General features: G+C 41.0%; 1 protein-coding gene across 18 annotated transcripts in view; it reads right to left on the reverse strand.

Annotated features, from left to right (window-relative positions):
- BBX (BBX high mobility group box domain containing) overlaps window positions 1-12,988 on the reverse strand; it is a 139,779-nt gene that overhangs the window by 46,199 nt on the left and 80,592 nt on the right. For all 18 annotated transcript variants that reach the window (XM_064724941.1, XM_064724922.1, XM_064724993.1 and 15 more), the window contains 2 exons: window positions 9,704-9,902; window positions 4,277-4,344 (listed from right to left, as the gene is read on the reverse strand). In XM_064724941.1, the coding sequence (XP_064581011.1) occupies window positions 4,277-4,344; window positions 9,704-9,902 (267 nt within the window). The remainder of the gene's footprint in view (window positions 1-4,276; window positions 4,345-9,703; window positions 9,903-12,988) is intronic.

The raw sequence follows: 12,988 nt of genomic DNA on the forward strand, positions 1-12,988 counted from the left end.
CTGCCATAAACCTCATCAGCAACAGTGACTCCTGTTAAACACTGAGCAGGATGTTTCATCGGTGTACCATGGGAGTACAGCAACCCAAAGGGCTACAAAGAATGTAATTCTAATGTCTGTCTTCTGCCTTTTTTAGTGGGTTGTGCAACTGTTTTCACTGATGTAATGTTTATTACTGACTTTTATCATGTTTCTGTACAGTCCGTTTAAGACGTCTGTGCCTCAACAGTAGTCTGGACTACTACCAGAAAAGTATCTGGCTGCTTTTGAGAGACACATCTCCAAAGGTCTGAGATTCTGCAAAGGTGCAAATATGTACAGCTGCTGCTTGCACGTCTGAGCATTCATTTGGTTATTTTAGGCCACTGCATTGGTGGGATTCTTAAAAGAATAACCAAACTTTGGACTTGTTTCCCATATTTTCTGCAGTTCAAACAGCTGTTTTACACTGCTTAGCTCTGAGTTTGGAGCCATTGAGTCATGGACCCCAGGAGCACCATGCTGGAGTGGCTGTGCCCTTCCAAGAGGGGCTATCTGGGCTCAGCCAGGTGCTGTCAGACACTCAGGATGAGCCTTCTCGCTGCCTCAGAGGGCATGTGCTGCGGGCTGGGCACGGCTTGTACACTGGTGGTACCAGAACCACCTGCTGTGGGAGTTGTGAAGCCCAGTTTTCTACGGGTTTGTGTGTAGAGGGACAGATTGCTGGTGCTCAGTAACTCAGTGGAGGTTTTGTGGTTGGAACCACTATGTTTTTCTTATTAATTCCTGCTACTCTTTAAAAAGTTAATGCTGTTGCTTTTACTTGGCAGAGCACTTCATTAGACCTTGTTTCTTCTACTCTGCTGCTCCCCAAACACTCCTGACCTGTGGGAAACTTATTATCTCCACAACTTCTACCATTTGCCAGGCTGGACCTGATCAAAGCATTAAAATAGTTACCAGAAGAAGCAGATGAACAGATAGTGCCATTTTGTACATCCCACTTCCTGCTCAAATAAAATGTCCTCAAAATCCCATTTCTTCCTCCAAGCCTTCTCTTGAGCTGCCCTGAGAGATTTTTCACTTCTGATTCACACTTTGCACGGACCCTGCATCACATGTACGATAGCCTTTTGCACTCAAAAAGAAGGCAACCTTCCTTTCCCTGCAGGTTACCACAACCTGCTCTGAAACGATCCCACGGACCGAGGGCGGAGGAAATCCCTGGGCCGGCCGCACCCTGAGGCTGCGAGGCGTCACCGCCGCAGACACGCAGGCTCTGGAGGCTTTGGAGGCCGCTCCGGCTGTCGGGATTTCTGGGCAGTAACCCACCGAGAGTCCACTAGGTGCTGCTGTAAGGCAAGGAAAGGGCCAGACGGACGAGTACGGGCGATGTGCAGGGAGGCGAACGGGCAAGCAAGGAGCGCCGCTCACCCGGCTGCAGCCTTGCTGTCAATAGCCTGCGCCGAGGAGCCGGCTGTGCCTGGCACAACCACAGCAGCTGCAGATGATCCGTCCGGCATCTCTGCTCAGGTGTTCAGTAAAATATGCTCACACACCGCTGTCTTGTGTAATCGATGAAAGCATTCAAAATGCAGGGGGAAACTGCATATCCATGTCCTTTGCCTATAAGGTCTGTAGCTTCTCTTGCCTATCTGCTTAGTAACGCCAGCTGCTGCCTAGAAATCAATCACCCACCACCACTGAATTGTTTTACTAGAAGAGAAACTCCCCAGTCTATTACAAAAATTTGCAAAACCGGGAACATACTGGCAACATACAGAGATGAATCATATATGTGTACATGTATCTTAAGTGTATACACATTTTCATGATAATTTAGACTACATGTTATAATTTACACCATTCTTTAAAATATGACCGTGTCTGTCCTTTTTCTAAAAATTGAAATTGCCAAGTCTTTGGATGTACAATGTATATTTATATACTCACAAACATATAAAAACAATACATACATTCTCCATAATAAAGCAACTTCTGAACCTCTTTCACTAACCGTACCTCTGTAGTCACCTTAGTACACCATATTCTCTCCCATGTGAATACCAGCCCTAATACAACACAACTGACTCCTCCTCTCCCCTCAAGAGCAAAGCAGCTTCCCAGCTCTACAATGAATTCTTGAGCTGCTTTCTGAGTCTGTCATACCACCTCTTAGCATGCTCTGCTAACCTCTCAGATGCTGGTTTAAGTGTGAGATCATAAGCATGGAAATCCAACCATAGATCCTCCTAAAGGCATGCAAAGATGACCATCTTACATCTCCTCTGTCTACACGCTTGAGGGTGGGAAGACAGAAGAGCTGTTCAGTTACCCAAGTCTAAACAGATTTAGGATCATTACTGCATTTGAGAAACACACACCTAAGAAATATTTGTTCTGTATTGATTCACCACTGAAACATAAGAAAATAAAGGACAAATGGAAGACACACCATGGAAGAAAAATGGAAGGATGCCACACAAAAGAAACCAAGAAAGTCTCTCAGCACCTGGACACACAGCTGGAGACTTAACTCCTGCAAACACACAATGAGGAGGACTGAACTTTGTTCATTTGTGTCTCTTTAAGAATATCAATCTCCCCAGATGACCTGGAGGAGGTATTTTACAAAGGGGACCCTCAAAAAGAATCAGAGGTGTGCAGTTTCCTGGGAAAGTGCTTTGTCCCTTAACCACTTCTCAGGTAGGGCAGGACAATTAAAATATGGTAATTCATTAGTAAGTATCGGCTACATTATGGCTCGTCTCAACTCTAGCAATCCCCCAACTAGTTTTGTCTGGGCTGTATTTATGACAATTATTTTGCTCTGCATTTTTGGGGAAAGCAGTTTACACAGCTTGCTTCTTTGATGTGGAAGGCCAGGTTTCAAAAGAAGACTACAGGCCCAGAAGAGTAGAGTGTAGTTTATACATAAACTGAATATTTCATCACAAGTTGTATTGCACACTTCTATCGGGAAAACCAGGATTTATTGAGGCACACAGGAAACATGTATTTTGCTCAAAATAAGAAAGTTCTGATTAAAAGAACTTTTATGCACTAAAGCAATCACACAATATGCTTTTTGATTTGACTCTAAATCTGCATGTGGATTTTATTCCTACACTGCCATCTGAAATCATACTACTGAGGCTCTTGTAGAATCAAGTCACCTCAGCTCTCAAGGTCATAGCAAAGACCTTTTTTAAAGGAATGCAATATCTGTGACTACAATATACCTTCCCTCACATTTAAACATAACAGCATAGTAAAAGCAGCTTGTATGCTCCAAGCTGAGAGACTACAAGTTTGAGAAGGACAGTATAATTTTAGCACAAAATAATGTATTTCTTTTCACTTCTCTGTCAACTTGGCTTGAATGTTTCTTATTTTTCATGCTGCAGCACAGAAGGCCAGTACCCACACAGCACAAAACTTCCATGGCTAAAACTGGTGTGCGAAGCATTGAGGAGTCCTGGCAGTACAGAAGCAATACATCCCAAATGCACTACACGTATAGATTAAGTTAATTATTACTTTTCCTCCCAATAAAACCAACAACAACAACAAAAGAGAGTTCTTTCCTAGAGCTAGAGATTTATAGCAGTACTACTTACTACATCCAACAAAGAAGCCACCTTTTGAACAATTTTCAAAGTTGGCCTAAAAATGAGATTATATTAATAATCAGTCTAAAGAAAGACCAGAGATCTCTGCACTACTGGAGATATACACAAACACTTACTAGATTCCTTTGTAAAAACACGTTTGTAATGCCAACTGAACTACAAACTTCTTTTTAGACTAATGATTTAGACTAATTCACTAATGATTTAGTGACCAGGAGCAGACTGCAATATTTCAATTACCTGTTAGCACTTGCAGGGTTTCAGAATGTATATACAATGATGCTGACTTTGTAGGAAATTACTTGTCTATTCATCTGTTAATGACAGGCCACAGTTGTGTCAGGCATTGCACAAGCATATAGAATCCTTGCCCAGAAAAGCTTGCAAACCAACTGTTTGTTAACACAGTATTTTAACCCTTTTACCTCTGACAATGTCTCTTCATAGGCCAGGCTTGACTGGTATGTTCAAGTATCAGCAGAGTTAATACTAAACTATGCTCAACCCACATTCACAGCTGGGATACAAGACACACATTTCATTCCCAGCTGAAGTTAACTGAGGTGTGTCCTACACTTTAATTCCTTACTGGTCAAATATTCCTCTTAGAAGCTCTTTAGACTGAGAGCTCATGGTAAGGAAGAGAAGAGAAGAGAGTTCCTTACCTCTTGTGCAGTAAGTGCATGTTCCCCTGCTAGAAGCAGCATACTCAGGCCTCCCATTTGTGTAGGATCTGTTAAAAGAATAAAGCGAAGTCTTAAGTTGATTCATTTGCTTGTTTAAAAAACCTACCACTTGCACCACTAAAGACCCAGAAGACTATTTGTCACAGACACTCTCAGCAAGCTGCCATAAAAGGCAGTTCAAGAGAATCACAAATAACCATTTCTGTACCCTCTGGGAAGGCTTTCAAAGCTGTTTGAAGGATTTAATTGGATTTGTGTGCTTAACACCCCATTGCATGGATTTACAATTCTACTGCCAAAGGTTTTATGTACCACAGAGATGAATATCTTTAAAACAGCAACTGTAATGATCTCACACATAAATATACACAATGATGCTCTAATAATGCACAGGTTTATAAGTTGGTGGATGCTCCTACCAAGGGAGCGGTTCCTTCCTTGGCAACTGAACAAATAAAAGAATGGAACAAAACAGCACAATCAAGCTCTGAAGCAAAATTTCTATTTTCATTTGTCTATAATTTAGAGCTGTATTTAGTGGTGAAAAGTCCCAGCCTGACAGCTCTGAAGCATAAAGCCAGAACAGCACAAGCACTGGCCAGGCAAGCTGCCTGCCTACTTGTTGCCCTGCCAATACAATACATAATTGAGGAATGTAAAATGGAGATATAAATGTTCTTTCTCCAAGTATTTGGTACTGACAGCTTTTTCCCTTTGGCCTTTCTGCACCTCAGGAGCTCAGAAAATGACAAGAAGTAAAAGCAATAAACTCTGACAGTGCATTTCTCATGGAGTAGCTTTTCCACTCAGAACAGTGGTTGCTCTTCATCACTATGAAGACTAATTGTCTGATTTTGGGAGAATGCCTTGGGAGCAATGCAGGCGCCTGATTTAACACTGTCATGTAGACACAGGGAGACACAGTGGCCAAATGTCTCATGCAACAGCTACAATGCGAGTGCATTTTTTTATCTTTTCAGCTGACATGGGCCAAACCTGTAACTGTAAACCTCCAAACAGTTTAGGGGTTCAGATGATCACAGTACAATTCATGGGAATACTCATCAATGCTGTTTAATTCAATATCACAGATGCTGCCCAAAGTTTTCGTGCACAGAACATCTCTCACTGACATTCCCAAGATAAGTTTTTCCAATAGTCTTTTAGAAGGGTATTAAATAGAAACAGAGGAAAACAATGTAAATTAACCAGGCTCATTCACTACGTCATGGATAGAAGAGTGGCATATTATTAAACAGGCATCCTAAATAGCACCTACCTTCAAACCCAATATTCAACTGGAATTAACTTTTTCCTTCACCACAATAAACGCATAATACACAAGTGTTTTAGAGGTTTTAGGTTTTTTGAAGAAGTTTGCCTTTTTAAATTAAAAAGGGGAAAAAAAATCACACTTCTATGAAAAGACAAGGCACTATCAGAAGTGTAGGATCTAGTAAAAGGAAGAGACACAGAAAATGTGCAGGGCCAGTAGGTATCTAAACACAATTCATAAGTGAAGTGATTCTATCAGCAAAAACACTTTTTGCCATCCAAGCAGCTGATCAGAAACCATTCAGTCCTTCAAACCAGAAGACATCAGAGCAATTAGGAAGACAAAAGTTAACACATATCTTGGAAGATAATGCCTGAGCAGGAGGAAGGAGAGACTGGAAGAGATCTCCAGGTCCTCTATAAACTTACTGAGCCCCATATTAAACAGTAAGGCCTTGGCTGGTTGTTTTCTAGTTTCTTTACTCCCTTTGGAAGATGTTTGCAGGATAAAAATCTTCTAAGCATTAAGGGCTTTCTTCCAGGTTTTAGCTTAAATATACTCAAGGCCAGGTAGTACATGTTTTTCTGGTACTCGCATCTCTAAGATTAGTACCTGTTTCCCTAAACGGTATCTCCCTTTTCTGCATTTACAGGACTTTTCCTACTCTTCTTCCACTTGTTTTCTTGGTCTAAAGAGATCAAGATCTCCCAATGTCATAAAGCACATCCATTGCCCATAATTTCAGCAATTCCTACAGCTCTCCTCTGCCAGTTATCCCAGGTGCAGCTTGTCTTTCTTGTATATGGATGACCAGCAGTGCAACCACTTCAGATGACGGGGGTCCTGAAAACACTCTGCCTGGCAAACTGCAGTATAGCACTTTCTCATGCCTGCAGCCCCCTGATGACTCTCAGATGCTCTTTTGTGCTTTATTTTCCTTACCTGTTGGTCCATTTCCCCCTCCCCAGCTTTGGCCATCTCAAGAACATCCAGTTTACAACTGGAAAATTCTTGCCTGTCTTCTAAATATCTTCTTGGTAGTTTTGGCTTTCTGCCTCTCAATTAAGTAGCTTATCATAAGAGAATAAAGATGGAAGTGTGGTTAGTGTTTTTCTCCCTAAGTAAGCAAATACTTAAATTGTTTATTTAAATATAAAAATTAGGAGGAAGGAAAAAATGACAGATGAATTAGAAACCAAAGTTTAATGTGATGCTTAAACAATTTGAACACTTAAGCTGCAGCGGCAGCAGAGGGTTGATGCTTAGGGTCTGTTCATGATAAAAACAAAAATCCTTATACTAAGTTTTTCAATTACAAAATAACTTCACCTAAGGGAAGACAAAATGTACATATCCAAACACTACCTTATGCTTATAGTGCCTTCTCAGCACAATATATTCTCTTCTGGCACTAGGAGCTTACTGGTATGTAGAACAATTTTAAGGGGCATTTTACAGAATTTATTCTTAACAGTACTGGGAAAATAGCACACACATTTGACTTGCAGAATGGCAGGCGATTCGTGACTTTCTCAACAGCTTTTAATATTGATGAAACTTAAAACCATCTCTCTGTTTGGGAATGACATACTTTGTTAGTACTGGGCTGGTTACAGACTCAGCAGGCTGGCTTGTTCATTATTTCTCTGTCAGAGGAAACAACAAACTGAGGAAGTACTAAGCAGGAAGAAGGCCAGCAGGAACTAGCTTCAACCAACTTTTACCTGGGTGCATAACTGAGGTTCTTTCTGAAAAACAAACTGTGTTTCTATAGGGATATAGCCTACTCTAAAAGTGTCCTTCTTCCAGCCTTTGCCTCACTAAAAAGCATTTTGGCATGGATGGTTTTCTTCTGAAGCAAAAATATGCAAGTACTGCAAATCTCACACATTTGCATGACAAAGCTTTTGCAAACAGCAGTGTTCTTTGCCCCACATCCTACACAGGTGAGCCATATAATGAGAAAAACATGCACAATTACAGCTTCCCAGCTGGATGATCACTAGTGGGTCTGCAGGTGGTCAGAAGCCCAGTGCTGGTGCCATACCTCAGCTTCTTGATATAATGTAGGTCAGCATAAGAAACTTAAATGTGGCATGGTTATTTTTGTAAAGCCAAAAAAAAAGGACAGAAACAACTTGTATAGGAGTTATAAAAAACAAAGTAAGATCTTACTGTCTACATATTAGATTTTCCAAAGTAAAATATAGTACACAAAAAGCAATCAAGACATGATTAGCAATGACCAACAAACAAAACAGATTTCCTGGCATGATTCTAGACTCGAATAAACCCTGTCTTGAGGAAGTTACCTGCCTTGAAGATACAAGTGTATCAGTGGTATTTCAAAGGTAAAAGTGTTTTTGAGGTGGTTCAGCTACATTTCAGTTCATCAGATAGTATACAGCCTGGATTTTAAAGAGACTGTACTGGGGAGAAGAGTGAGAGCTGAATTGAACTATCATCTGAAGTCAAACAGAGAACAGCCCAATAAACATATATAGCATGAACTGGTATATAGTTGACAAAGCAGTAATCCATTTGGCATGGCACCCTTGTCATGATGTGGATGCTGCTAACATCTCTGTCAGAAGCTGTCTTTATTTTACAGGGTATTCTTATACCCAAGATATTGCTAGCCTTCACTGGCATGAGGATTGGAGCAAGATCCTATGAATGACTATGCTCATTGACTCAGCCTGCAGGAAAAAAAACCAAACAAAGTATCACAGGTAGCACTAAAGGACTTTTTTCAGATATAAATGGCTCTATAAATAGAACAATGGATTAGTTTCTAATTAATTCTTAATTTCTCTGTCCCCTAATCTGACAGGTGTTGATTCAAGACCTCTGTGCACAAAAACTTGACATTAGGATAGCCCAGCAGGACCACTGGGGGATGGATGAGAGGTAGATTAAGGCTTGTTACTTGTTCTTTGTGTTAAGTCAATAAATATTTAAGGAGCATAGAAATTACTCCTCTAACAGCAAAAGCAGAATGGTCTGAAGGGGCTTGTGATTTTTCAAACTGCTCTCCCATATACCAGAACTATGCAGCATGAAACACTTCTTTTGATCGCATTTCACAGTTCCTTAAGAGCCAGAAGAAATTTCATTACAGGCATTTTCATAGCACTATGCTAAGATGTACATGCCTCTTTATTACTTTCCATTCTTTTAAACTTGCTCCATAAAACCATTTTCTACTCTCCAGTTCACAATCTCTCTAAGCTGAGAAGTCCTATCTGCTACACACCTGTCATAACCAGATAGGATATGACAAAGTTTCTAATTTTATAACTACTGATGCATCTGAAACTTTAAACAAGCAAAAAAATAAACCAACCAACCAAACAAAAAAGACCCCAAAACACAAAAAACCCCAAGGGAAACAAAAGGAAAAAACAATAGGAGGGAGTTTTGTTTTTTTTTTTAACATTGACTGCTAGGTTCTTAAGCTACCAGTATTTAACATTAACATCCCTGTATTTCAAGGTCATGATTACAACAGTTCTGCTATTTATGGATATCAGTTAGAGATTATCTGCTTTTCACCAGCTCAGGCACTCCACCTATACTTCTTCACATATTTCTTTTTTTATTTTTTTTCCAAATGTTTAGAAGTTTAGAATTTGCTTCTCTGAGGTATAATGGGCAAAAGAGCACATTTAAGTGAAATTAAATTGTGCTTCTCTTGATGAAAATACAAAAGTGTTAGCCCCACTGGAACATTAATTAATCTACAAGATTATCATATCCAACTTGAGACACCCATAATATTTTTTTTGCAAAGAGTAAATTACTTAAAAGAGTACAGCATTCTATGACAGAGAAAGACAATGCACACAACCAGCACTTTCCTTTTTAACCAGAGTAACCAGAGAATGGAAGTCTCTGACAGCAGATAAACTGGAATCAAAAAATTAATCAAATCTGGGCCCTACAGGGGGTAAGAGTTAGGATGCCTCACATTTTGAAAATAAATCATGCACTATGGAAAATTTTAGAAAACGGATACACAGAGGTTTAACTACAGTTTTGGCAACTTAATCTGGGACACTACAGGACCATATGTGTTAAAGAAATTAGGTATCCCAATTCAGTTTCAATACCATATGCCCAGATCTCACCTGCCATCCCAAAGTTAAGTTGTGGCATTTCTTCACTTTTGGTTACTTTCCTTGGGCTCGGTAAGTCTTTTGCAGAGTCTGATGCAATGGCCCATAGCTTTTTCCTGTTTGTAACACTGGATGCCTGGGTTTTCACAGGTTTGTTGGTTGTGGGGCACCACTTGTACCCTGGGTTTGCTTTCATAAATGCATCCTTGTACTAGAAAAGAAAAGAGAAATTACCAGTCATTACATTATACTCTACACCGGGCAACCAGAGCACACTGCATGTAAGAGGATTTAATACAGTAACTAATCCTTAAATATCTTGATTTTTTAACAGTTTAATCACATGCTTAGAGTCCAGCCACCAACACAATTTGCTAAGAAGAAGTATTGAGATAAGGAGAGTTGTATCTAAGAAAGTGGGTTTTCTCTTTCCTCTCCTGAGGGTCTATTACCCAGAGCAGGCTGAAGTTCTGATCCTGCCAACTGCTCCCCAGTGCTTGTATGCTCATGCTCTGAAAAACAGGTACATGAATTCTTTGCAGGTTTGAATTAAATAAAACCACACATTTAGCAATAAATGCAGCATGATGCCTTAACTTGCACTAATTCTTCTTGACTAGTTGTGTATTTTAGAATATGAGTGTATGCTTTCCCAAACCAAGCACCAAAACCAAATTGCAACCAGTACAATGTCATATTCAGTATCTTGCAATAACACCATCCCAGTGTACCTTTCAAAATGTACCACGCTGTATGGCTGCATAAAACAAACTGTGACCATTTAAAACATTCTTTGGCCTTGAGCACCCAGCACACATCTCAGTTGTTTGCTGTGGTTTTGGTATGAGGCAGCAAAACAAAGGAAGCCAAACTACACATGGGCAGTGGGAGAAAGGGTTTGGATCCTGCAGTTTGGGGGTTGGGGGAAAGGACCAGGATCTATTTTATTCACAAAACAAAACACCAACATTAAACCAAGATTTTTGAACATTAACAGTAACAGAAAACCGCATTTCAGTATTTTACATGTGCTGCTATGCAAGATTGAGAACTGGCAAATCAGAGGAACATGCCACACATTCCAGCTGCAGATGTTTGCCTAACAACTGATAGGGGCGTACAGCACTTGCTGCTGTGGGAGCCTACCCAGCCAGCACCAGTGCTCACCACAGGGAGAAGGAACCCAACACCCCTTCACGAATGGGTAGCTCCCAGGGACAGCACAAGACCAGAAGAGCAGCTCTTTGTGCTTGGAAGCACATGGCAGAGCAGATGCAGGAAGTTTGTTCTGTGATTACACATTCCCACCCACACAGCTGTCCCAGTCATAGACTAGCACCTATGTTCCATGCACATGCATGCACAGAAACATAGAGAGGAAAAAAAATCCCTTGGGCATCAAATACAGAAATAGCACTGAAAGCCTTGTCCTCTGCTAGAGCCACTACAGTGTTTTCCCAGCTGAACAGTCTGCCTTGTGGCAGGGTCACCATTGCACTGCTTTCTTTCATTTCTATCTTCACCTTTGAGCTGGCACTTGCTACCTCCAGACTGTAGCAGAGATAAAAACGTTTCAGTTTACAAGAAACACGGCACTGCGTGAACCCTGCTGTGGGAAGTCCTGTATTTATAGGAATGGCTATAAATAATAAAAATCTGCAGGGATCACTGACCCACATACATGCTGTATTTTCTGAATAGGGTGTATGTATTAAATCTGCAAAGTAAGGACTGCGACACTGCTCGCCTCACTCCTTTTCCCTTTCCCTTGGTTCGCTTTGGGAGCTCAGTACACCACAAAAATAGCCTGGTGGAGGGAAGGGATAGGAAGGGGAGGGTAAGGGAAGAGGAGGAAAGGAAATACACGACAAAGCAGCTTTGCCTTCCATTGTTAAAGCCACAGCCCACTCACAAATCATGTCACCAGCCTGCAGAGTGAAAAGCATCGAGTCGCTAGCAATGAGCTACATAAGCTCTTCATATCAGCAATGCTGCTTTGAGTAATTGAATTATTCTATTGAGTAATTTGACAAGCCGACAGGCTGCCCATCAAATGAGAACTAGGACGCATGCCATTTGTGAGACGAGGCTGCAATAAGCTTTTAATCAGTTTTCAACAAGAGTAATTCAAGTGAGCTGGTCTATTAATGTCTTTTTTTTTTCTCTGCAAAGCCAAGAAGTGAACATTAACTGCAGTTTCTGAAGGCAAAGGAGCAAACTGAGGGAGGACAACTCATTGAAACTGTTCAGTTTCAACACATTAAAAAAAGAGAATATTTAAAAAGTTAAACAATGGCCAAGAAGTACTTTATATAAATGCATACAGGGGCCTGATCCAAATCTTAAAAACCCTAGACCAAGGCCCAAAACAAACAGATAGATTTTGCTTACCAGGTCATGAGAAGATAAATTAAATGAGCTACAAAGTAACAAGAGAAAGTCAAAGACCACAGTGTAATCTACTGCTTTCCTCCCTTTCACCAACTGTGCAACTTAACACAGCAGTCTAAGCAGATGTCTAAAACTGATTTAAAAAACCCCAAAACACAAGCAAACCATATCAACCAATGAAAACTACAAAAAACCCCAACCCAAACATAAGTACCTAACCTGGAATGAAAGACATCACCTTGCTTTCCACAGCAAATGGCAAGGCCTGCCCAGCAGTGTCATGTTCTGAAGTTTCAGGTAAGAAATAGAACAAGAAGTGTTTGTGGGATTGGTCTGATGCCTTATTTCTGTTTTGTGAAAGCCTGGAGAATGTTATGTTATGCAGCAGGACCGGTGCCCCTTCAGAACTGAGGTTAAAACTCCCCAAGATGCTTTCATCACCAAATAAAAAAAGCTTTGCTTCCTCCATTTGTGGTAGGAACAGGAGCTCACCAGGATTTCAGCTACACCTCAGGCTAGCTGTTAGCACGTGTTTAATTTTAAATGCATGCTATTAAATGCCACATGAATCCCAGAGACCTAACATAAAAAAAATTCCCTAGAAAATATAGCACTCCATTTTTCACTTCTCAAGGATGCAGGGTTTGCATTACACATTATAGTCCATGCGTCAGCCACTGGCCTTGCCAAACTCCAGCCAGCAAGCCCGGACATCTGTCCCCTCCTACCCTGAGGAGGTGCCAAAGCAGTGGCACCACAAGGCCAGCAAGCTCCCAGTGAGGCTGACTGGGCCTGAGACACCACTGGCCGAGGAGCAGCAGGGAGAAGTGCTCAGCTCAGCCACTGAATGGCAGCAGGATCACAGTCAGCAAGGTTGGAAAAGACCTCTGAGATCACAGAGTTCAG

The sequence above is a fragment of the Zonotrichia leucophrys genome, chromosome 1, assembly GCF_028769735.1.
Source record: "Zonotrichia leucophrys gambelii isolate GWCS_2022_RI chromosome 1, RI_Zleu_2.0, whole genome shotgun sequence".
NCBI classification, from domain to species: Eukaryota; Metazoa; Chordata; class Aves; order Passeriformes; family Passerellidae; genus Zonotrichia; species Zonotrichia leucophrys.